The sequence below is a fragment of the Desmodus rotundus genome, chromosome 8 (genome assembly GCF_022682495.2).
Source record: "Desmodus rotundus isolate HL8 chromosome 8, HLdesRot8A.1, whole genome shotgun sequence".
Classification (NCBI taxonomy): domain Eukaryota; kingdom Metazoa; phylum Chordata; class Mammalia; order Chiroptera; family Phyllostomidae; genus Desmodus; species Desmodus rotundus.
The window spans coordinates 10,009,477-10,035,980 of NC_071394.1; the positions used below are offsets into that span (position 1 = coordinate 10,009,477).

Sequence of the window (26,504 nt, forward strand, 5' to 3'; positions counted from 1 at the left end):
AATTTAGTCATTCCAGTGGGTATGTATTGGTATTCCACTGTGGTTTTAATTTACATTTCCCTGAGGACTAATAATCCTCAGCATCTTTTCATGGACTTATTGGCCATTTGTATGTATTCTTTGGTAAAGTGTTTATTTAAAAAAAGTCTTTTGACCATTTCTTAATTGGAGTGTTTGTTTTGTAAATATTTTCTCTTTGTCTGGGTCTTGTCATCTCATTTCCTTACTAGTGGCTTTCAAAGAGCATAAGTTTTCATTTGGATGAAACAGAATTTATCATTTTTTTGTGGTTTGTGTTTCTTGTGCTGTCATTTGTTTTCAATGATTTAAAATTGTGCTTTTGCCTCGTCCAGACAGCTCTCTTTGCGAGAAGAAACTGGGAGATTTTAGAAGATTAAATCTACAAATCCAACTTACTTTTCTGAAGTGGAAGGGGACTCAGGTTTTCACTTGGTATGTTGGGACTTTTTGAAATCTTTGTTTATGGCAATGGCCACCAAGGAAGAAAGGAAAAAATGGGGGCAATACGAAAAAGCAGTTCAGAAGTTTTGTGAGCACAAGACTCCAGGCAGAAACCTGATTGGGGAGATAATGGAGAAGGGAGTCTTGCTCACAGGCCTGGCACCGGCCGTCTTGAACCTGTGGGCAAGCCTCCAACCCCCGACCTGTGCTTGACCAAGAGGAAAATATTTCTGCTGCTTAGCAAGGTGCCCAGAGGGCCCATTTATTCCCTCCCACGTTGGGCAGATTTTTAATAACCAAAGCACGCGGCTTCTTGCAAAAGGTCCAGCCAGGAGGATTAACTCCTTCCTTCCCCTGCAGTTATAACCAACCAGCCAGGTAATTCCAGGGGAATCTGAGTTCCAGCCTACCAGGAAGGGACAACAGTGAGTAGCAGATTTTCCACGGCTCTCTCAGTGTGCAGCTGGCCCTGAATCCCACTGGAGCCAGCCCAAGGCATTTCAGGGTTGACGTTGCATGACACCCAAGCCTGCTACTGCTGACCCAGTCTAATTCGAGACTGCGTCCGTGCCTGCTGCTCTGTTGTGGGCCCAGGCTGCAACTATTCCCATCAGGGCCCTGGCCCAAAAAAATGGCATAAAAGCTCACATGGTCTAGACTAATTGGTTTTAAAAGGCCATCTGTCTAAATATGGCTTTTTAGAGAAAGAGATACGCAGTAGAATGAGCGTCCTGACTCTGGTGTCAGAGGCCTGAGCTTAAAGCCCCACTGAACCACTTACGAGCTGTAGGACCAAGGGCAGTTTATTCCACCTTCCTGGTCCTCAGTTTCCTCATCTGTAAAACAGGGGTGGCTGAAATAACAAAGGGGCCCATGAGATGACACCAGAGGGCCCAGCGCCGTCAGTCCTGAGGACACATGAGCTCTCCACCAAGCAGCAGTCCCTGCTGCACCCTTCCTCTTTGTTCCCTACAAGCAGTGGGAGAGCAAGTCAGTGAAACAGACATGGCGTTGTACTTGACCTCTGGGCTCCCATATTGGCAAAGAATGTTCTGGAGAGAGAGACCTGAGCGGAAATATTGCTCTCGGCACCATCCCATGGCAGTAGAAGCACCTGTTTTGGGGGAGCATGTTTCTAGAAAAGAACTAGGGGGAGGTCAGGACACTGGTCACACCAACCTCCAAGGGTCAGCTGGAGGGGAGCAGTTGAAAAAGACAAGAAAGCATGGCTAACGGAAGTGTCGGGAGAGGGCAGATGCCCCAGAGAACACCAGAGAGAGAAGACCTGACACATGCCCAGGGCATTTGGCCCTTAGGTGGTCATTTATTTCAGGGAACTGATGGGGCGTGGAGGTGCTGCAACCACTGAGGTGAGTGGGCAAATGAGTGGAGCAGGGGAGAGAAAAGGAACTGCAGTTGAAAAGCTAATGTCAGTGGGTCAGTGACAATGTCGAGACAGGGGAGAGGAGGGCAGACAGTGACAGAGAGAAGTTGGGAGCCAGGAGTTGTGCTGGGACAGCGCATGGAGGCCGGTGTCCAGGGCACAGTGGTGTTCGGTGAAACCCTTCCCAGAGGGCCCTTGGATGAACTTGCACAACTTTGACTCATGAGTGACAGAGAGCAAGGTCAGGGAAGTAAACAGCCCTGGTGACCCCGTGACACGGTGCTGGCCCAGGAAGGAGCAGTATAGACATGGGATTCCACCCGAAGCTCCAGGCCCTACAACTGTGCCCAGAGCAGGGGGGAGCACATTGGAGAATCACAGCATTTGGCCACCTGATGCTCGGGAGGAAGTGAGGATGAAGTCCACTCAGGAGGGTGGACACTATCTCCATTCTCCCCAGAATCTGTGGAGCCCTGTGGCCATTACAGGCAGCAGAGCCGGAGGAGGAGCAGAGAATTGGGGATTTGAAGGAGAAGCACCATCTTTTCAAGGTCTATGGTAATAGTAGTTGTCACTAATATCCGTCTCGTGCTTTGCAAAGTGCTTGCACTGACATTATCCTAATTTAGGAAGAATTGGCCCCATTTTACAGAACTGGGAAACTGAGTTTGAGAAGTTCAGTGGCTTGATCAAGATCATACAGCCGGGAGTGGCAGGGGTGGGACCGAGACCCCCAATTTCTCTGATTCACGCTCCAACTCTGCCTCCCCACCTAGGGAGCTTCTGAAATCAGCCCCACCAAACACACATTTCTTAAGCACCCTCATGTGCTGGGCACCAGGCTAAGGCCTTCCTGATGAGTTTCATGAGTGACAGATGGAGTTAGTGACTGCCCAACACTCACTCCCCACTCCTTTGTTGCTACAGAACTCGGATGTCACTTCGGGTAACAACATGCCTTTGATGGGACTACACCAGATGCGACAATCCTGCTCCCCGGTTTCCTTGCCACTTAGGGGTGGTAACATGACCCAGTTCCGGACAATGAGCTAGAAGGAGAAATCTACCAGCTATGGTTTCCAGGAAGATTCTGCTTTCCTGGTAAAAAGGGACCAACTTAGCTGTGTCCCTCTGGCCTTCTGCTTCCCCATGCCTCTTTCCCCTGCCTCGTTTATGGCCTGAGACCTGGGGACAGCGACCCTGCATCCTGCAATCATGAGGCCACTGCACCAGGACCTGGAAGATAAGAAAAAGAAGGAGCTCAGGTGTCTGGTGGCACCACTGGGATGGAACCAATGCCACATCCACCCGCCACCAGACTTCTTGCTGTTTGAGTAGCAAAAACATGTATTTGCTTCAGCTATTAGTATTGGACTTCCTATTCCCAGCAAATGAATGCATTTCTCATTGATAAACAGGCATTCTTAGTACAGAAGATAGGCCCTGAAGCCAAAATCCATCATCGAATTAGATTATACATATGTATTTGGGTATTGACTGATGCCAGGTGTGATGGTTAATTTTACATGTCAGCTTGGCTGGGCCACAGTTATTTGGTCCAGCGTTATTCTGCTTGTTTCTGGGAGGATGTTTTTGGATGAGATTAGCATTTAAATGAGTAGACTGAGTAAGCAGATTGTCCTCTCTAACTTGGGGGGTGGGTGGGTTTCATCCAGTGAGTTGAAAGGCTGAATAGAACAAAAGGTCTGAATTTCCCCACAGTGAGAGGAACTTCCTCCCACCTGACAGCCTGGGACGTTCTCAGACTCACAGGGAAACATCAGCTCTCCCTGGGTCTGGAGCCTGCTGCCTGTGGAAAGAACTACACCGTCAGTTCTCCTGGGTCTCCAACTTGTCAGCCTCCATATTCATGTGAGCCAATCGCAATGAATGAATGAATCCTATCGGTTCAGTTTCCCTGAAGAACCCCAACGAATGCACCAGCTGTCTTTTCTTTTCCTACACTCAAATTTATATATAAAGCTGAGAGCAGCTTTATCCACAGTAGCTCAGAAATGAAAATAGCTCACGTGTCCATCAATAGGGGAATAAAGAACAAACTGTGACAGAGCCACATAATGGAATGCGACCCACCAATAAAAAGGAACCGTTGCTGGTATTCACAAAAACATGGACGTACCTCAAAAGCATCACGCCAAGTGAACCAAGCCAGACACAAGGACCACTATACAAAGATCACCACACATGCTACCTGGTTCCATTTACATGAAACTCCAGAAAAAGGCAACTCTAATATGTAGCAGCTGAAAGCTGATCAGTGGTAACTGGGACCCGGGGTGGGATGGCAGACGGGGTGGAAAAGGGGACAAAGGAATTTGGGGGTCATAGGGATGGGGTCCATGTCATCACTAAGGTGGTTGTCACACAGGTGTTTACATTTGTCAGACGCATCAATAGTATATTACTTACAATGGATGCATTTTATTTATGGAAATCAGACCTCATTAAAGTTGATAGTGCAAAAAGATTTTTTTTTATTTGAAATGGGGCCCATAGATGAATATAACACAGATATATATTAATAAAGAAATGGAGGGGAGAAAGATTAAGGAAAGATAAAGCCAGAGAGAGAGGCAATTCACAAAGCATATACAATCACTTGCTCAGGGGGAGCTAGGACCTCTGAGCTTCAGAAGCCAACGCACACAGAGGAAAAGAAACAATCACAAGATTTCATGTGTCCATAAGATAAAATCACTGTGTTCATAAAACAAAACTGGATCACAGAGAAATGATGGCTTCTAAATTTATGGGAACACAGAGAAGGAAGTGACTAAGTCTGTTTGGGAAAATCAGGAAACGCTACAGAGAGAGGGTAGGGGGAAAAAAAACAGCTAATGCTGACTGTTTGGGAGCTTGGATGTGAGAAGGGTGGGATTGGGCTTCTGGATGGGAAATGATCAGTTTAACTCATTTCCTAGATGTCCTTCAAAATCTACAGAGATGGGATCAGAGGTCGAATTCTTGGGAAACAGGAAGAAGGTGGGGGCCTAGTTCCAGGTCTCAGTGGGACCTAAGGAAGGGACGGTGGCCCCAAAGCCAGGACAGTCAGGTCATTTATTTCCCCACCACTTTGCAGAGATCCGTCCATGGAGGGTCTCACCTTGTCAGCTGGACCTTGTCTAGAAGGCTTTGCCAGGTCAGCACTAAGCCTTTGGCTGCTGAATTGGGGGGAAGGTGGAGGTCCCCGGGGAGGGTCGGAGCTGTCGAGCTGCCAGGGAGGTGAAGGGAGTTACTAGCCCATACGGAGCATTTTGGCATTTTTAGCAACCACTCTGGCAAGATGGTGCTCGATCATCAACTCCAGGTCGTCCCTGCCCACACGGATGACCTCTCCTCCCGGCTGCCTTCCGCAGGCCGAGTCATGCCTGATGACCACCAGCTAATGAGAATTCCTGGTCTTGGTCAACTGCCCACACTCAGGAATTTGCTATTCATGAGAAATGTCAGCTTTATGAAAAAGAGCCCTGTGTGTCAGCCCTTTTCCCACACCCGGGCTCACAGCTGACGGGAGCCTGCTTCACACAATCTGCTGATGGGGGAGAGGCTGTAATCCAGGAAATGGCTCTGGCAAATCATCCCTGGGTCAGCAGAGCATTCTGGAACGTTCTTTTTATGTTTTCCCTTAGAAACCATTTGGAAGGGAAGCACTGGGATTTAAACAAGACTGGAGTGGAAGGCTTCATGCCTCAGAGGACAATATAGCAGGACTCTGTGGGGCCACCCCCCCCCCCACTCATTTTCCCAGTGGACACACAGAACAGGCACGGGACTGAGATTTTCAAGGAACCTCAGTGCCTTACAGAGATAGCTGTCATTCAGGAGGATGACATTTCATGATGTGACATTATTTTGCATCCATTCATAGGGAACCCTGAAGTTGACCTTATAGAAGGTGGTAACATGTTAGCTTTCTAGCACTGGATAAATAACGGGGACCCATTTCAACATAGCACCATCCCCTCAGAGAGCACACCTGTCCCGTGTCTTGTCACTTGACTTTCTTTGTTTCTCCTAATGTGACTTCTGGACCAACAGGTAACTAATGTCATAAATGACAACAGAGCCAGCCTGTGGGACTGCGGCAGGGCCTGCACAGAAGATGCATAACCTAGGCCACCAGGCTGGGAGGGGCTATTTCAGAGGGTGAACTTCCTTGAATGCAGAGACCCTGGGTGGTAGGCGTCTGACATGGTGGCCTGTGGATGGGGCTCAGCACAGGAACGCTAAAGCTCTACGAACCCACAGAGAGAAGAGGAGGGGCTGGGCTCCCCACTCCCACGCAGCGACAGCTGTCCTCATGGGCCCATCCAGCCCCTGCCACGGTCCCAAAGAACCATGACATCACTGAGTCAACTAAAGCCTACTGACTGTTTGTATGACACCCCAAGGTTTACACAGGCTCTCCCCCAAGCCATCCATAGCCCATTGGGGAAGGTTCAGAAGGCTTTACTGAAACTGAGAAACTGAAGCTCAAAAAAAAAGGCCCCAAGTCACACATCTAGTCAAGGGAAAGATGGCCTAGTGGTCAACAGCGTGGGCTCTGCAGTCGGAGGAGTCTCGCTGAAATCCCGGCTGGCTAGCTTCAGCTTGCTCCCTCACTCACTGCCACTCATTCTCTCCTGGGCAGTATGGCGCCCGCTCCAGGAACAGTGTTCCGGGGCCCACTGCCAGGCCCACAGCTTGACCACTGACCAGTGCAAGGCCATGAGCAGGCTCATCAGTCTCTCTGCGTCTCAGTGTCAGCATCTCTCCAAAGGTTTTGTTCATCACGTGTCTCTCCTTCCAAACCCTAGCTCCTTGGAACAGCAGCCCTGTCTCGGTCGCCTTCCTATCCCAAACATAGCTTCTGGAATTTGATAAATGCATGAGAGGGTGGGGGAGCTCCCTGGTTGGGCAGACCCTTGAGAACAGAACTGCATTCCTACCTTCTGATCCTTAGAAGATTTGCTCAGAAAGAAAACTGAAGCAGAAAGAGGAGCGAGGAAGAGGCAGGGGAACGAACAGCTTCCTGGCTCCTTTGAGACGATATACTTCCATTAGAAAGTCATCAAGACCCAGCAGGGGCACTCTCGTTGGTTTGGGGGAGGAGGAGGGGAGAGAGGAGTTAGATGCCAAAGAAAGGGTCGTGTGATTTATGTTTGTTTTCACTTCTGAGTTTGGGTCCTCTTACCCTTTATGACTATGGCAGTTTCGCAAGCATATGATGTCAGCCACAACACATTTTCACCTCGGCCAACCGAATTGAGATCTTAAAAACAAGTGCAGCTCTGACCTCCATGGTCTTCCTCCCCAAAACCCAAAATCCAGACTAATCATGAGAAAAACATCAGACAAAAACCCCAATTACGGACCATGCTACAAAATACCTGACCAGTAAGCACTCCTCAAAACTGTTAAGGTCCTCAAAAACAAAAACACCCGCGTTATCTCGGCTCACAGTCATTTCTGTTCGCCCCCCACCGGACAGTGAGGCCCTGCTGTTAGACGCCGTGGCTCATGTCCCTGTGTCCCCCAGCCCCCAGCTGAGCTTGTGGTATGTGGCCCAGCAACATCTTTAGTGACAGTGCACAGGCTCTGCAGTCTGACAGCCTGGAGTTCACACCCTGGCTCTGACACTTCCTAGCTGTGCAAACTTGGGTAAGTTACTTAACCTCTCTGAGCCCCAATTTCCACGTTAGGAGTGAAGGTGACCACCCATCTCTCACAGACTTGCTGTGGGGACACATCTGGAGACCCCTGACACAGTGTGTGGCCCAGGGGAGGCCCTCAGCCAAGGTGAGTTTCCTTTTCACCTTTCATGCACATGAACTGACATCTTCCACAGTTGGGATGTGAACAAAAAGAGGGCAGGGATCAGGTGTGGGGCCTACGAGTGGGCGAATTTGTCAGCTCACAGCAACTGCTCACCAAATATTGGAGCCACGACAGTATGAGGCCTGAAAGAAGCAGCTTCCTGTGAGGTCCCTCCACCAGGACAGTGGGGGAGGGCTGGCGAGGTGGGGCCTGGAGGAGGCAGTGGGACCGGAATCAATTTTTACTTGTTGCTCACCTTCCTCTGGGCAAAGCCTCAGCAATATGCACCCTCCTTAAAATGCATTAAAGCACGCGGCTCCCAGAGGCTCCCAGCTTTCTCTCCCACCTCCACAGGCCAAGAGACACTGAGGAGGCTCCAGAGAGCAGCCGGGCCCAGCAGGATCTCCCTTCTGGCTGCAGGAGGGACAGAGGAAGCCATGCCTGTCCTGGTTCCAGAGATATTTGACTTGCTCCGCAAGGCCATCCCCGCAGGCTGCATTCCGTGGCCCCACGCCAGGCTGGTGTGTAATAGGCTCCGGCCACCCTCTCGTTACCTAATGCTTTCCTAATCTGCACTTTACGCAAGAGCAGTGCAAATCTCTGAGAACACCAAGAGAAAGACGCCACCAGGCACCTCCCGGGCCGGCCCGCACCCTGCTTTCCGGCTGCTGGCTCCGTCATGGAGGTCCTTGGAGTTCTTTACCACGAGGGCCACTGGGTGGGTCCCCAGAGCCCGGTTTCCCCCCTGAGGCTTCCCCACAAGTGAGTGCACCTTCGCCCTGTCTCTGCCATCACTCACCCTGCCCAGAAATTCTGTTCTACATGAACAGTGAGCAAGCCTGATCTCTGTCTTCCTGTCCAGAAAGCTGATCTTTGAACAAAAATGGGGCTAGAACAATTAATTAATACTTCAGAAAAAAACTAACGTGACATCACATATAGACGTTAACTCAAAATCTCAAAATGGATCATCGATCTCAGTGAAAACCTGAAACTATAAAACTTCTAGAAGAAAATCAGTACAGGGTGGCTATCCCTTACCTAGTTTTATTTTCCTTTATTCAGCCTAGTATTACCTGCCGTTATACTGCATATTATTCGTCTGTACCTCTCCACGAGAAAGCCACTCTTTCGCCCACTCCTTCCATTCAGCCAGCACCCACTGAGAGCCTGCCCCAGGGCATGAGTGGGCAAAGCCAAAGTTCTAAGAAGCAGAAATTTGCCAGAAGGTCCAGATAGGTATGAACAGGCCCGTGTCTCTCCCAGCACCCCCTCTTAAAACCTGGTGGGGGACTGTCATGGGGCTTGCCTGTGTTAAAAGTCACAGAAGCCACAAGCCACAGCGTAGAAGGATCACTGGCTTAGGAGCTAAGACAGCTTTACGCTAGCCCTTCCAAAGGCCCCTGAGACTCTGAACCAGGCACCTTGCCTAACGAGGTCTCCATTCCCCCACTGATACAACGATTAACCACATGTTTTTCAAAGATTAGCATACACAGAAATCCCCTATGAAATGGGTAAAAAATGCATGCCTCTGCCCCAGAAACCGGATGCAGTAGATCCTCGATGGGGTCAGGGAAGCCGCTTGCCTAGCCCTCACCCAGGGCAACCAAGGGCCCAGGAACCAAACTTGGGATATTGATGATTTTCCAGCCACTTTTCAAGCTTCAAGAAATCTTCCTCCAAATAAAATTTTACCCAGAACACGAGCCCTGTAGCATATCTGTCAGAGAGGCTCTGGGCAGGGGAAGGGAGCAGAATGATACTGATGTCCACTCGAGTGTTTCTCCCCACATTCCCACCACGTGGTGATACCGGGCACCCTAGGGTTCCTTGGAACACAGTTAGAAAACCACCACTCTAGAGCTCCCCCCACCCCCCGGAATTCAATCATTGCATGAGTATCTGTGAGTATTTACCATGTGCTGGACACTGTTTTGGGCCCTGAGAACCCAACAATAAACAAAACAGAGAAGTCCGTGCCCTGAGGGATTTCACATCTGTGGGCGTGGCTTGCATGTTCATTCAGTGCTTACCATGTGCCAGGCACCGATCTAAGGGCTTTCTGTGTATTATGCCGTTTAATTCTCACCACAACCCTAGCCTGACACCTACTGCTTTTAGCCCCAGTCCCTAGGAGGAACGACTGAGGTCCGGGGAGATTAAATAACTTCCCCAAGGTCATGCTATGGAAGTGGCAGAGCAGGAATTTGAGCCCAGGAATGTCAGCTCTGGCCAACGTGCTCTTCTGACATCCTGCCCTGTTCTCAGAGCCTCTCAGTCTACAAGCCCAGGAGGCCCAGGAGAACCCACCTGACAAATGTGGGCCTCCAGCTTCCTCACATGTGCATTCAAACCAGCCCTCTCAGCCCTCAGGCGCTGTGGGGTTAAGGCTCCAAGACTGGGCTTCAGGTGACACTGGATCCCTCATGACTTCTAGTTGACGCAAGTGGCCTTCTCTACCTGCAGGGACGCTGAAAGGCTCCTCTCTGGGGAGCAAAAGAATGTTCTCTCTGGCCCAGGTGCCAGTTTATTCTGGTCGCCACCGCACCGCTTAGTCTGCTTTGGGGAAGAGGAGTGTGCCCAGCAGTTCTGCTGGTGTTCCTAACTTGACAACGTGACATTGATATGTCTGCAACCAGACTGGCAGCACCAAATTAGGCAGCAGAGCGGGGAAGCAGCCAAGTGAAGGCTGAGTAAGAGTAGAGAGCACACAGACTAATGAACTCTTCTGCCGCGAGGGTGGGGAGGGAGGGAGCTTACAGGCCAGTGACACTTGGGCCACTGGTGCCCACAGGGAAACTGAGGTCCAGAGACAGGAAGTGGCTTGTTTGGATGGTCTGAGCCATGTTCTCACGCTCCTGCTGTTGCCTGGGAGGTACAGAGGGAGGTGCAGGGATTGGAGGCAAGAAAACCCAAGTTCCTACCCCAGTCCCTCCCTTTACTGAGCTTTGTAACCTTGAGCCCTTGACATCTGAGGCTTTGTTTCCCCTTCTGTACAATGGGGTTGATAACACCCCTCAGAGATGCTTCAAGGATTCCAAGGGATACTTCATTCAACATACCCCATGCCAAACAGCTACTCACGAACATTAGTTCCTCTCCACTCTCCTCTCCTAGATTTACACAACTTATACCTGCTTTCAGGAATTAACTGAGACTTAACAGGTCTCTGAAAATGGGTTTCAACCCCACACTGCTCTAATTGCAGCTGAAGGGCCAGCCACATCGGATCACCCACAAAATTATTGGAAGTGCAGATTTCCAGGCCCCATCCCCCTGCCCGGCCTAATAGAACCTGCGTCTCATGAAGACCCCTCCAGACACACACTTGTGAGACACACTGGTCAGCGTTTATTTAATGGACTGACATTGCTTTGGACCATCGCTGGCCCTGGTTCCTGGTAGCCCACACCTGTTCGGTGTCTTGTACATGGCGGGCATGTGGGATTGTTTTACAGGTATGATCTTATTTAAACTGCACAGTCTCAGGAAGTGAGAATCTTAACTAAGCCCATTTCACAGAGAAGGCAGCTGAGGCTGAAGCAGGTCAGTGGCCCCAGCCGTGAGCCCTAGAGCCCCTCTTCAAGCCCTGGCCTCTGTATTCCAGGCTCCTCGCTCCATCACCCTGCTGGTGGAAACTAAGCACTTCGCCACCTCAGCAGAAAAGGTCCAGTTATTCATCCGTTAAACCCCTGCTCTCCTTGTGGGATCCTGAGGAGGCCTCTGCTTTGGGGATCAAGATGGTGTCTGTGGCCGGCGATTTCAAGAACCCTGTGCCCTGTGGTGTTCCTGAGACATTGGAGGAGGCAGCCAGCTGGACACGGTCTGAGAAGCTAGACTGCAGGATGCTCACCTGAACCACCTAAGATATCAAGGTCCACAGCCCTACCACCCCTACCCCAGCAAAGCAGGTGATGCCGGGCTCCTGCCATTGACCCACCCCTCCAAGCTGTCCCCCAGCACACTCAACCCTCTGACCTCCACAAGCTAGGAAGCAGGAAGGGGAAGAACAGGGAAAACCAGGAGGGAGGGGAAATGCACAAAGACGATAGGAACGCTAATCACAGCTGCAGCTGCAGTTTCCTCACCAGTCCTGCTGCAGCCCTGCTCTGCTGCAAAGCCCGCAGTCCTACCACTACGCAGCCCTACAAACACTTCTCGTTCCATCCCCATTTCACGGACAAGGACTTCAGGTTCAGGTGTGCACTTGCCTAAGACCACAGAGCAAATAAGGAGCTAGACTGGGCTCCAAATCCAGGTCTGCCTGACTGCACAGCCTGGGTTAGTCCCACTCAAAGGAATTCGCCTAAATTTTGAGCAGGCCGCAAGGCACCTCGGGCTAGGCCCGGGGCACAGATTACTTTGTGGAATCCTCACAGAGGCAGCCTTCAGGGTAGATGTTACTACTGCCTTCTCCTTATCATTGCAGCTGAGGTGGAATGGTCACGTGACTTGTCTGGGCCATAGTGCTAGTTAGCTGCAGAGCTGGGATTTCAGATCAGAACTCTCCAGTCCTGAAAGTCAAGCTCTTTCCTCTCTACTGCCAGCCCCACAGTGTCAAACGTAAAGTGTTTTCCCCCAAGAGAGGTCATGACATGATAGGACTTTAGTTGTGGCAATAAAATATAGAAGGTAAATGGATGCCAAAGTGGGGCAGCCGGTCACTCACACATTAAGAGCACATCCTTTTGAGTGAGACGCCCCACGTTCCTATCCTATCTATTAGCTGTGTGATCCTGAGCAAGTTACTTAACCTCTCTGGGCTTTCATGTACTGAACTGTAAAATCAGACGAGGTGCTAACATACTGTTGGGCAAATTCTAAATACACAATACCTGTAGGTTCCCATCATCCTCACTATTCATTCTAATTACTCCTTTTCTGGCCTCATTCTAGGCACAGGCTGTCCAGCAGTGTGTCGAAGACGCACACTGCGTGTTCCAGGTGAAAGCCCAACTGTGAAATGTCACCCACAAATTCACAAGCCCAGTGAAGGACTGAGAAAGGTGCTGATGAGCAGGCACTCGGGAAGCAGCTGTCACTCCAGCTGTGGAGGAAGAAGCTGCAAATACACAGCAAGTGCTGGCTGCTGAGTTGGTTGTCCTTAGCCCTGTCTCAGGTGTGGCTTCCCCATCTATGGCATGGGGAGCGTGGGCTTACCTGCTTCCTGGCCTCGGAGGCAGCAGCCCCACCACAGACGAAGGTGGGGATCCCTGCTGCCGACCCCAAGGGAGCAGAGTTGGAGGTTCTTCACCTTCCAGAGGTCAGACAACCTCTGCTTGGAATTGGGATGAGAAATCCGTGTGGAGCTGATTGAGCCCCGCCCTGCCCCTCCCTCCCACCCCCTCCCCATTCCTTTCTCTTCAACCTGAGGCCAAGACTCCTCACATGGATATTTTCCTCAACTCGCTCTCAAGCCTCCTTCTAGCTAGTGAGGCTCAGAATTCAAATTCATAAATGGATGGCACAGCCCGCAGACTGGCTCACAGGGCGGCGGCTGACCAACAGCCACGACCGGAGGAGGGAACTGACAGAGGCACTCGCGGAGTCACCGATCTAAAGGCCAGACTTAGGAACTCATTTTTCCAAATGCCATGTCCTATGACAAGATACGGTCCTGACACATTCTCCTCATTTGGCTCTGGACACATTCCAGAAGGTCACCCACCACACACCAGCCAACACCCAGGATGCGGGAGCAGCCGGGGCCGGCCCGAGGTTGCTGGGTCAGAAGTGGCCTGGCCACCGTTTGGCTGTGACTTCCTCCATCTCAGCCCTGGTTCCCCCTGGTTGAGAATGGGGCAAGTGGGAAGTAAACCTTTTACTTCAATAAACTTTCTGTTTTGGAATAATTTTAGATTTACAGAAAAGTTGCGAAGAGAGTATAGAGAGTTCCCTTGTATCCCTCATTCGGTTTCCTCCAGTGTTACCCTTTGATGTCCCATGGGACATTTGTCACAACTGAGAAACCAACAATAGCTCGCTAGTATTCATCGAACTCCAGACTTCATTTGGATCTCACTCCTATTCCGCACTAATGCTCCAGGACCCCACGCTGCATCACAAAATCACTGATGAAGTCTCCGCCCAGTTCTGAAAACAAGGGGACTTAAGTAAGTCTGAGCAGTTAAAGGCCCTGGACGTGTTAATTAGCAAGTGAATCCTGTGCTGTGTGATTTGAAGCAAAACCCTTACCCTCTCTGAACCTCAGACTCTTCATCTATAAAAAGAGGATACCAATACTTCTGTACAGGGTGCTGTGGGGTAATCATTTGCTAACTCACGTGAAGCAATTACTGTGGCCCTTAGTGTACCATGAGCATATTCTGATCCATCTCAGCCAGTAGGAATCATAGACTGAATCGACCATCCCAGCATGCTGTGCACTTCTTGGCTCAAAATCTCCCAGCAACACGGCTGCTCCAAAAAAGAGACAGGGTGTTGCTGGCCTAGCATGTTGGACCAATGCAGAAAGCACAGGACTGGAAGGGGCAAAGGTCTAGAGTCACACAGGCCTGAGTTGGAGTCCAACCCAGCTATTCACTAGCTGTGTGACCTTAGCCAAGCTACCCAGGCTCTGGATCTCAGCATCCACATCTATTAAATGGGAACAAAGTACCCACCGTGCAGGGCCGCTGGAAGATAAAGTGAGACATGCACTGGGTCCGTGTCCACTATCGGTTATCTTTCACAAATTTGTGCCAAGTACATGCCCATTTCTTTATGTCTGGACTCTGACCTTAGATTTGTTTGTTTGCATATACATTTCAGTAGTAATAAAAACAACTGTGTGAATAAATAAAATGGATTTTCAAGATAAAATGATATATCCTCAAAAAAAAAGTTTAAAAACAACTGAAGGCAGGGAGAGATAAGGGAAAATATTACTTGTAAAAAAATTTTTTAAAAAAATTTGCCCTGGCTGGTGTGGTGCAGTTGGTTGTAGTGTTGTCTCCTAGCCAAAAGGTCATGGGTTCGATTCCCAGGCAGGGCGCATGCGTAGCTTGGGGCATGATCCCTAGTCCACGCACATACAATCCCCAGTCTGGGTATGTACGGGAGGCAACCAATCAATGTTTATCTCTCACACTGATGTTTCTAACTCTCTCCCTTCCTTTCTCCCTTCCTCTCTCTCTAAAAGCAATGAAACAAAAAAGTCTTCAGGTGAGAAATTAATTAATTAAAAATTTGAAAAATGGCGATTGCAGAACATCCAGCTTCCCAATCATGCCAGACGATATGCCTTCACTAAGGTGTGCTCTTTCTGGTTGGTGTGCTCTTTCCAAAGGAAGGCAGCAGAAGCTGAGTCGCAAGCCAGGCGGAAGGACCATCGAAATTCATGGGACACATTCTCTGGCAGCGCTAGTTTCTGGCGGAGCGGTTCAATTCCAGCACCATAGCAACCCGCTGAGTCCAGTGTACACGAGCGGCAGGGAGACAGAGAGCGGCCGTGGCCAAGGTGGGATATGAACTGCTGAGACTCCAGACCAAAGTTCAATCAAAGCTCCAAAGCACATCGATCCTAGACTAAGACAAGGTGAAAGGAACTAGCAATGCCACAGACAGGTCCGAAGCAGATCGACCCCACTACTGCGATTTCCAGGATCAACAAATTTCTCCCTGAGCTGCTCACTTAGTGTGAAACTCATACATCTTGTGACCACATCAGAAGACTCTGTCCTTTCTTGGTTGTTCCAATGCATGTTTGGGGGTATAGAGAAACACCGCCTCCACAATCCCACTGGGCCGTTGCATTCAACAAGTGCATCATTATAAGCCTTTTCATCTGCCTCATCACAGCGAAGTTATTCCAGATGCTTTTGTTCAAATCGCTGGAATTGTCTGGAACGGGACTTTGATACTCATACCCGAAGTCTGTGCCAATTGAGGCTGCCATACAATGGCGGAAGTAAACACACAGCGATTACAAACACTGTAGCAAAAATGGTTACGCATTCTGGCATCCCAACAGCTCGCCCATCCTCCTGCTCCACCTTCCAGTCCCCAGTCTCCCCAGATTTGTTGTGGTGGAGCAGAGGCAGAAACAACCTTGGGCAAGGAGTCCAAAGACCCAAGTTCATGTCCCCAGTCCCAGCTGTTTATTCCCGAGAGGCAAGTGAAAAACACTTGAGCCTCCATTTTCTCATCTATAAAAGGGAGCAAATAATATTTGATTTGGTTGATTCACTTGACTCTTGTGAGGGTGAGAGGAAGCGGAGGGAGGGAAACTTCTAGAAAGTACAGTATGAATAAAAGGTTGGTATATTACTTGCATTACGCTAATGACAAGTACGTGGGGGACACAAGGGAAAATGAAAGTGATCAGCTACTTAGCCAGCGCTTTTAGCTCACCATTTTCATCCCATCTCAGTGGTTGTGCCTGCCCCAGATTTGTTCCAGTCTTCAAAGAGATTAAATATATGGATTTGTGGCATCACATGGCGTTCCAGCCAATCTTGACCCATATTTCTCTCCATTAGTGCATGTAACAACAGTACAAAGAGGTGTTGTAACCTTAATTGCTGGCAAAGTGTTTTGAAATCCTTAGATTAAGAAGCTGCACGAAGTCCAGAGCATTGGCCAGCTGTATGCACAAGGGGTTATGCTTGCTGAGTCTCGTCCGGGCTCCTTGGAGCAGGGAGACACTGTAGTGTAGGTTCTGAGACTGAGGCTGCCCCAGGTATTTAGGGTCTTCAGGGTCTTATTCATGGGATGGGCCTGGACCAATCTCCAGCTTCTCCATTTCTAAATCACCCGGGCATTCGGCCATTTCCCACATTCTCCTGATGCGTCTTTCCATTTCTCAAGGCCCCAAGTCACGAGGCCTGTGTAGCACTTAGTTGGTGCCATATGTTGGTCTGCGTTCCTGGGTGATCTCAGCCTGAGTCCTAGAAAAGGGTGGTTGTGTCACCTGTCACTTCTGTCTGCCTCTTCGTTTAAGCCTAACGTTGATGACTTAGCCCTCATTCTAATTTCTACAGTGGAAACTGAAGAGCGAAAATTCTGCCCCATGGTGATAACCCTTGGAAGAGCTGTCTGGTGGGGACGCAAAGGGGCAGAAGGGGCTCCTGGGGTCCTTGCCTGGTTTTGTTTCCTTGACCTGGCTGCTCCTTAAGCCAGTGTGTTCGGTCTGTGAAAATTCAGAGCTTTACCCTTATATGTGCATTTTTTTCCTTTATATCTGTCACACTTTACAATATAAAGTTTGAAAAACAAATCACTCTAGATGCTAATTGACTTCATTTAGAATAGTCTAACAGTGAAGCTATAAACTTAATGAAATCAAAATCCTTTCTCTACCTTTGTGATTTAAAAATGTCTTTAGTTTTATTTCCAGTTTTACTTACAGAAGTAAAAAAGAAAAGGCCTCAATCAGCTATTTTAAGTAAGTGTAATGGTTGGGGAGAAGGTAGTTCTCAACAAGAAGCCTGGGATGCCTTCAGGGACATATGCGGACATCTGAAATTACAGCAGAATTCTGTTGGATGCACGTATATACATTTTTCTGACAAGTGGCCATAGCTTTCATCAAATTCTCAAGGGTCCCTGATCTAAAAAAGACCAGATGAATTCTTACAACCCAAGGCTTATCGATATATGCTCCTCTTCAAATGCATCTTGACTAAATTCAACCCATGGCCCTCGCCAACCTGATTTCGCCAAATCGGCTTCACCCATCAAAATGAATTTGCCCACTTCAATGGAAAAAGGGAATGGGCTCTGTCAAAAGTCATATATAATAGTCACATATAATCATCACCAACTGCTGACTTCTCTCCCCCGTGAGATTCCAAGCCCTGAGGCTAGACCTTCGCCTCCCCCAGCATCTCATACGAGGCAAAGGCGGATTGGACTCAGAAGAAATTCACTGCGCCGATTTATGAAATCAGATTTATTAAAATTTCTCTACAAGTCAAAAACAGCCATCTCACTCTCCACATATATACACATGTACAGGAAGGATCTAGTGTTTCTAGCTGTCCCGGCAGGACTCCTCAGCCGGGTAACGTATCACAGATACAACAGTCGAACAACCACGAGAGCGTGAGTGCAACAGAGGCCTCTGTCCTCCCTCTTCTCCGAGTCCCATGATTCTGTCAAGGTACTATTGCCCATAATCATTCACATTTCACGTGGCTTTAGACACGCAGGTTATTCAGACAGACACAGACAACAAAACAAGCTTCAGAGCCAAAACAACAAAACGTATCGAACGTATGTATAAAAGGTAATATATACAAAGTACACAGTACATGAGGTATACACGGCATTCTTACCAATCCATGTTAGTAGTTTGCCTAGGCGTAGCCCTTAAGGATGACTGCCCATTTCTGCGTCATTTCTCAAAAATACAGTATGTTTGATTTACCCGTTTCACCACCTGATTTCAGTCCTGTCGGGGACACTGACTGGTACGTCGCCTGTACTTGTTTTGCAATGCAGGTTGCAGTTTCTCTGCTAAGCTCTCTCTTCTGTAGGGAGTGAGTTCCCGTCTCTGGAAGCATTCAAACAGAGACTGGATTCCCAGCTGTAAAAGAAGGTGAAGGGGGGATTTCTGCATTGGAAGGTGGCAGGAAGAAAAGTAGGACTAGAAGACTTTTAAAGTCCCTACTGACTTCAAAGATTTGGGGTTTGCTATTTCCTCCAGATGCTGATTATTCAGATGTGTTCACACCACATTTGAAATACCGACAACCCATCATGCAAAACTGCAGACACACACACAGTACCGAGGGCACACCTTGCCACGGCAGCGTTCAAGTGTAATTCTGGAACCTGGTCTGAGAACCATCCAAAACTCACTTTCTCTGGAGTTTAACATTTGCTCTTGGGAGAGGGGAGTGGAGAGACTCCATATCTTTCTCCTCTTAGACAAAAACACTCCACCCTGAGATGGTCTTGGGAAAAAAAACAAAGGATAAATGTTAACATAGGTGAGAAGAACCGAAAAAGCTAACTGTCTCCAAGTGATCCAATTATTTTAAAAGATCTTCAGTCTCTGTCTGAGCTCAGAGTTCTGAAATAGCCAGGAGTTCCAATCATTTGTGACACTTTTCTACTGTTAGCTGGTAAGTACTTTGAGGGTGAAGAGGGGAGACGTTTCAAGGTCAGGAGAAAGGCATTAAGTGCAAATGAGGTCTTGGCAGGAAATGGAGGAGAGTCTGGGTTCGTGGTGCAGGCAGGCTTCTACGTTCCTAAAACAGTCTGCCCCCCAGAAGGCGCAGAGTCATTGCTAAAAGTGTGGGAAGAAAGGGTGAGAGCTAAACCACACCAAAAAATAAAAATAAAAACAAAGAACTCTCCAATTAGAGAAGCTAGGGGAGCGAAAGTCTAGCTACCAAGGACAAGTTCAAAGATGGCAGGTTTATTGGCCCGAATTATTTATCACCCTGTTAAAATAGGTTATTGCTCCAAATGCCATTGTGCGCGACTCACTTCCTCTCCCTCTAGAATGTTCATGGCACTTGACCACACGATGTAGGGTATCCATACTCTTTGCCACCTGTAAAAGATGCAGACTCCCCAGAATCTGACAAAGGTCGTTGGCGAGGGCTTGTGAAGAAGGGAAACAGCTTTGCAGGGCAGCCAATCAGAGTGCCCGCTGCTCACACCAATGCAGTCACTCATCACAGCCAGTCAGAGGGGCGCCCTGTTGAGTTCAGCAGCGGCAGTCTTTACGCCATCACATATCTGGCTGGCACCACGTTGAAAGGCCTGTCCATCTTTGGAAAGGAAATGCCATGTGTGAGAATTATGAGGTTTCTGAGGTTTCTGGGATTAGCAGAAGAAGGAACTAACGTCACTGTCCTCCTGGTACTCTGGGACAATCTGGTCTGAAGTTCCCATTTCTGAGTCGATGTACCCAGGTTCCAAGACGGACTCAAACCAGGGATGGAGTAAGATCTCAGGAGCAGTGAGTCTCTCGGAAGGCTCCCGCCTCAGGAGGCTGCGAATGAGGCACCTGGCTTTGGGGGAAATGTGGTCAGGAATGCAGAACTGTCCCCGCCGGATCTTGGAGAACAGGGCACTGGGGTCTGAGTCATGGAAGGGGTAGCGTCCCACCAAAAGGGTGTAGAGCATCACCCCAAGGCTCCAAACATCCGCCGCCTTTCCGGAGTAGGTCCCGGTGGTGTTCAGAATCTCAGGGCTCACATAGGCTGGGCAGCCGTGTTTGTCCGACAGGGCGTCGTCTTCCCCCTTGATTATGTGGGTGTCTTCCAGACTTTCCAGTCTGAGCTGGGTTCTGCAGGAGAGGGAACAAGCCGTTACTTCCAGATCAGCTGCTATGAGAAACACAAAGTCTTCTCCATAACAGGCGCTCCCCGCCGAGGCCCAAGAAATGCCATTTACCCCTTCACCCGGCAAACAGTGCCCTGCAACCACCGGATTCAGGGTTCCACAAACCAATACAGACTGCAAGAAACATTTGAGAAGTGTGGAGAGAGCTCCTGGGACGGAGCGTATGATGCAAAGCCCCACATACTATTCATTACGCTAGAGGGAAGAAGAAATCTCCTGACGGGGCGTACACAACGTACGAAGTGCGCATTGTGGAGGTGAGAGCTGGTCTCTGGGGAATGCTGACATCTTCTACAGAAGCTATCAGAGAAGAGCAATATATTCTGTTCTTTAGGGGGGGCCCGAACATCCTACAAGCTGCAGAACTTAGCACACCACGGCAGCCAGGGCTACTGGACCCACACTTTGCGTTACAGAGGAGGGAACGTGAAGTCACTATTATTACCGCACAGGTTGTCAACCCTCCTACTTACACTGATACACACACACGGGGGGAAGTCTATCTACCTGGGCCCAGACCGTGGTCGTTGTGATGGGGAAATTGCAAGGAAGGCCCATTGCATTCACTGAGGTGTTTAATTGCAAAGAACGCTTAGCCTGGACAGAAAGGTCCTATCAGCAAACAAAGGCGGCTGCTGGATTTGAAAGATGCAGGGGTCCTAAAACACCCACATACACGGAATAGTAACACCTGTGCATGTGTACTCTCCATGGGGAGTACATATCTGTTCAGGTAACAACTGAATGCTGAAAATCTTTAGTCAAAGGCTCCGTTATGAAGCTGCAGGAGCCTCCTTATCCAGACCCAGCCACCCAGGTCTCTTGGACCCACATGGGAAACCTCTGCTCTCTGGTGGCAGCCCGAGCCCCTCTCTGCTTCTCAGAAATAGCCCTGTTTCAGTAAGTCACTTGTGAAGTTAAACGCAAACATTTGGTGCTGGCTAATGGGTCAATTCCTTTTCCTCTCAAAGGTCTGGCTGGGGTTTTTTTTGTTTGTTTTTTGTTTAATCTTCCTGCCTTCCTGTTCCCTGGAGTGTAGTATGCATGTGCTAACTTCAGTATGTCCTCAGCCTGACCTCCCGTCGTTATGTAAAATACCCATTGGTTCTGTAAACGGAAAATATGACTCAACCCACACTGTCCACCCCTGATTGGCTGCTGTAGCACTAAAACCCTGCACCTGTGCTGGTTACACGCTAGCGTCAGCTTGCCATTGCTTAACCCTCGGGTTGCCAAACTTCACGCACATGACATTCGCCTGTGCAATGCGGATTTCAAAAGCTCGTAAGGAGGTGTGAAAGGCATGTTTCAGAAAATACATCACCATATCAAAGGAGCATGTGCCAGGAATTAGAAACTTCTCCATTGCAAACACTTTGCTTGTCTTTGCTAATCAGTATGTTCCAATAATTATTGCAAGGTCAGATACAAAACCATGCTTTCTGGAAACTCAACCCGGTTCTTTTTCAAAGGAATTGGAGTTAAGGGTGAAAAAGTACAGGGAGGGGCGGGGGGGTCAGCCTTGCATATACAGCTACAACCAAGTAACTCACAGCTACCTCTACAATTCTAAAATAATACTGCTTTTAATTCACAAGGGATGTGGCCCACCTCTTGAAATCAGGTAAGGTTTATCTCCTGCAGCTTCCTGAATTCTCTTGTCTGAAACCTCAGTTCTGAATCTTAAGGTCTCATTATTCTCTTATCAAGCGCATCTTGTCCTTTATGAGGTAAGCTGTGATCTATATTTAGCAACTGATTCCTGCCAACTTCCATTTATTATGCAGTGTGGCTATTTTCTGAATATGTAGCCAAATAAGATGTCCAAAAAAGTCACTGGAGAATGTGAAGAAAATATTAGGGGCCAAGCCTGAGATGGAACAGGAATGTGGTGTAGAGGAGGGCAGAATTATGCAAAGGGAGCTCAGTTATACATTCTAGGTACAAAAAAAAAAAAAAAAAAAAAAAAAAAAAAAAAAAAAACCACCCACTCAGTGAAAACAAGGATTTAAAAACTTCCTCTGGGAGTCAAGGTTGTGAAAGGCAGGTTGACATTTGCACCCTGGAAGAAATGACCTTTCTGAAAACAATGGAGAATAAACCTGATCCTGGGGTGGAAATGAGGAGGGCTTCCTGTCATCACCTGACATCCCCCAAAAGCACCAAGGTGTCCCCAAGCCACATCCACAAGAGTGCAGAATAAGCCAACCTTGGCCAGGGCTCCTCAGGACAGCACTTCTGAAAACTAACTAGGACGGCTGAGCCCTTGGTGTGGTTTTGAACCATACCACTGTACCCAGCTGCTCAACCTGCACCTTCGTTTTGGTTCCAAAAGGACACAGGAGGGGCTGAGGAGGCTGCTCACCTCTCCTCCGTGGAGAAGACGAATTTCCTAAGCTTCAGGTCCCCCAGCACAATGGCCGACTGGTGACAGTGGGCAACGGCAGAGACAATCTGCTTGAAGAGCCGGGAAGCCTCCTCTTCCCGCAGCCTCTTCCGGCTTCGCACGTAGGAGTGCATGTCACCAAAGTCCTTCTCAAAGAAGACATAGGCCTTGGTTTCCCCGAGGATCACTTCCACGATGCCAGTGATGTTTCTGTGTGACGGCAGCTGGATGTAAGGCCTGATTTTGTCCTGGTAGTGTTTAATGGGGAACACCTGCAGAGAGAAGGTGACCCACTTAGGACACAAGAAAAGCAGAGGCCACTTCCAAAATCCCAGGCTGGGCTGCAGTTCTCAATCTTTGGGCTTTGGTTGATGGTAGGATCCATTCATTTACCCCCCCCCCTTATCTCTGCTGCCCCACCTTATGCAACCGGGCTGTCCCTAACACCCCATACCAGCAACATCCAGGGCTCTGGGCTAGCCAATACCCAACAGGTTACCATATGGAAGGTTCAAAAGAACTGCCTTCTTTATACACTCTCACCTTCCATGAGGCCCTCAGCTCCTGAGAGCTAAGCCCCCAAGTCCCCACCTTCTGTGGCCCTTCCTTGTTGGCAGGCGATGTCCCGCACCAGGTGGCTGATAGTAGCCTCCCCTGCCCCCCGGGGGCGGTCTCCAGGAACTGAAAAGAAGGCTCTGAAAATGCATGGCCTCCTGCAAACCCAAAGTGCTCAGCCCAGAAAAGGCGCTGACTGTGGAGCCTGCAGCCTCCAAGTGGAAGCAGGGACTGGAGAACCAGCAGGTCTGACATTAGTCAGAAGCACTGATGACTCGGAGGAAGAAGACTGTGACTACGCAGCCTTAAGCAACCTGCCAACCGTCTGGCTCAGGCATAAGCAGCCTTGAGTGAAAATTCTCCCAGGCGGGATATGGGATCCTCTTCATAGGGTTTTTTTTTTCTTTTTTTTTTTACCCCATTTGTTTTTATCTCTCCACACCCCTCTACTCCCCCCTCCACCTTCACCCAGGAAATGGGTAGTATCTCCTCCAAAAGGCTGGCTGGTCGCTTTAAGAGCCTTTTGTTTGGCTTGGTTACTCATATCCTAGGACTCAACTGGAAACGGTGACACACGGACTGTCACCATCTGGATTCAGCTATTATCTGCTCAGAGGAACTGGAAGGGGTTGCACAATGGCCAGACCCACCCCACCTCTGAGGCCTGGCTGCTCTGCCACCAGCTAGAGAAACCTCTCTGCTGCCCCCCTCCCACGCCATGCACCCCACCGCACACACATACCCTTCCCAAAACAGCTCGTGGCCCCCGCAGCCTGCGAGAGGAAAAGATGTCCCCCACCCCCCCTTTCAAATGGGCTTGAGCATGAAATTTCATTCAGGTTGGACACTAGGTGGCAGCAACAAGCCCAGGAGAGTCGGCGTGGGGTGGGGGGAGTCAGGTGAGTTGCGGAAACCCAAGAGCGACTTTAACAGGGGTGACCCCATCCTTCGGGCGAAAAGGAGAAACCCAGAGGGTTCTCAGGGATGTCTGAGGCGGGGGTGTGAGGTTCGCAAAGGGTGGGCTGTAGGAACCGTCTGTGTCTAAGGGCGCTGCGAGAGCACGCGGAGGATCCGGTTTCTAGGAGTTGTATCTCCTGGATGGAAATCCCTTAGGTTAAGAAGAAAAAAAAAATCGCTGGCCGGAAAACAAAGACAGGACTGGAAGCGAGGAATCCTAGCCGGTGTGGGCTTTCCAACATTTCTACTCTGGGCAACCCTCCCCAGCCCCCCGCTGGAAGGGCCCCTCAGAATTCTCTCTCTTCTCTAGGGAGAACGGGGTTCTCGTCCCAGTGCGGGTTCAAGCTGGAATCCCCAGGACCGGGGCCCGACACTGGCAGCTGGGCCCGGGTGCCTTGAAACCCGGGCAAGGGAGCTGCCGGCTGCTGGAAGCTCCAAGGAGGCACCCGCTGCAGGGCGTCCTTCCAGGACAGAAGCGGGGGGAGCGAGGAGAGTGAGAGAAGGGGAATGGCATGGCCCAGGAATCCATTTCAATTCCATAACTTATATGGAACGCCACACACTGCACTGGGCGCTAAGAAAAGACTGCAGAGAGAAAGCAACTGAACACTGCACTTCCTCTGGACTGCCGACCCCTCTCCATTGTATCAGTCCATGGGGATCCCCTCAATCCCCCCAAAGTGTAAACCTGGTCCAAAGCTGCCTCGCCCGGCTCAAGTCACTTATCCACCATGACCCAAACTCAAGCGTTGGTGGCACCTTCGACCTCCCAGGCGCTGGTGGGTGAGACCCCAAGCACCTCTGCCTGCTACCGCATCCCCCACTAACCCCCACGCTCCAACCTCCGGGCGCCTACCTTGCAGCGCAGCTCGCGGCCCGTGTGGATGCACAGCGCCCGGGACACATGCTCGCGCTCAGCCAGGGGCAGCAGTAGGTAGTCGGCGATACGGCTGGGCCCCGGCGAGGTCCCGGAGCCGTCGCCAGACCCCGGCGCGGCGGGAGGAGGCTGAGGACTGCAGGGAGAACCAGGAGGGCTGAGGTAGTCTGGTGGGTTGGAGCACTCAGAGAGGCGCAGGCACTTGGCCGCCACGGCCGCGGGGTCGTCTGCGTCCAGTAGGCGTTTGGCCGGGGCGCCCCGGGAGGCCGGGAGCAGCAAGGTCGGGCCACGGGGCTGCGAGGCGCCGCTCATGGCAGAGCGCACGGGACCGACCCGCATCCCGCCCCGGGACGGGATGGTCCCGGCTTTGTACGTCCTGGGATCCGCTCGGGAGACGCTGTGGGCTCGGCGTGGGCGCCGCGACTTACTCCAGCCCTCGAGGAGTTTGCAGACAGAGCTGGGCTCGGCCCCCACAGGGGGCAAAGCAGGAGCCCGTTCCTAAGCGCTCTGGTGGCACACAGGGACCACTCTGGCCGTGCGTCTGGGGGGCGGAGGCCGTCTGGGATCTTCGGATTCTCGCAGACACCGGCTCGGTGCGCCTCGCTGGGAGCGACCGCCGCTATTGTTGTCAAGGCTGCCGGCAGTCTCAGAGCCAAAAGCGGCGGCGGCCGGCGTTCCCGAGGTCCCGAGCTGCGAAGACAGGATCCTGCAGGCTCCTCAGAACGCAAATCAAATGCGCTTCCCAAAGCAAGAAGTCCGGAGCGAAAGCCGGAGCAACTTTTCAGTGGAGCTTGGGATCCTACGCGCTCCGGAGCTCCCGGCGTGTGTGTGAGCGAACGAGATGCACTCAGAGAGAGTGACTGAGTGTGAGTGAGTGTGTGCGCGTACAGATCCCAGACAGTGCACTCCTCCTTCTCCTTTTCCTCCACCTCCTCCGCCTCCCGGTGACTCACGCTGTATACACACACACTCACAGGCCGGGCTGTGTAAACAGTTGGGAAGCCGGGTTGTGCAATGAGGTGGCTACGACGACTCGGGCCTTGCCGCCAGCAAGCAATCACCGGAGCTGAGGGGGAGGCTGCGGGGGGAGTAGAGGTGGAGCTGGGTCCGCGGGGGCGCTAGGGGTGGCCCGAGCCCCGGGGATGCTCTGGGTAGCGCGCGCTCTAGCGCAGGTGGTGCGTCTGGGCTGGCTGGGGCGCGCACTCGCCTCCGGGGCTGGGCTGGGCTGGGCAGGAGGCAGCGCACACTCTAGCCGAAGGAGGGGGCGGAGGAAAAGTTGCCGTGACGTCAGGGTCCCCAGGGAAGTGGGCGGGCAGGGAGGGGCGGGGCCTCGGGGAGGAAGCAACGCGGATTGGTACACGCTCTCCATTCACACCTAGCACAAAGGTCTGCGGGAGCGCGCACCGCGGTTGTGTGCACCCGCAGCTAGCTGCTCCGTGGTTAAGTCTTTCGCCCCGGGGATCCCCACCACCCCCCCCCCCCCCCGAGCCTAAGACCAACGGTTGGAACCGTGGGCGCCGCCGAGGCCCGGGTACAGCGAGAGGAAGGGAGGATAGGAAAGGTGATGAATTCCAGAACCAGTCATTCACCCCCACGCGGCAGTTCCGGGGAAGACCTGTGCGTGGTGGTGGATGTGGCTTTTTTTTCCTTTTCCTGCCCCCTCCCAGTTCTAATCCCCAGCGTCTGTTCGCTTCCACAAATAGAACCTTCTGTTGGATGAAATAAAAGCAAACACTGGGCCTTCTGCGCTGCCTCCACCTCCA

The 26,504-nt window shown here is 50.7% G+C and overlaps 1 protein-coding gene and 1 pseudogene across 1 annotated transcript; both read right to left on the reverse strand.

Annotated features, from left to right (window-relative positions):
• Positions 1–14,891: 14,891 nt before the first annotated feature.
• On the reverse strand, positions 14,892–15,563 carry LOC112315758 (claudin domain-containing protein 1 pseudogene; annotated as a pseudogene).
• A 1,980-nt stretch (positions 15,564–17,543) lies between these two features.
• Positions 17,544–25,963, reverse strand: TRIB1 (tribbles pseudokinase 1). The gene is made up of 3 exons (XM_024572333.4): positions 24,721–25,963; positions 22,332–22,624; positions 17,544–19,910 (listed from the first exon to the last, which is right to left on the reverse strand). Exons 1-3 carry the CDS (start codon positions 25,078–25,080, stop codon positions 19,445–19,447), a joined length of 1,119 nt encoding a protein of 372 aa, XP_024428101.2. The 5' UTR covers positions 25,081–25,963; the 3' UTR covers positions 17,544–19,444.
• Positions 25,964–26,504: the final 541 nt, after the last annotated feature.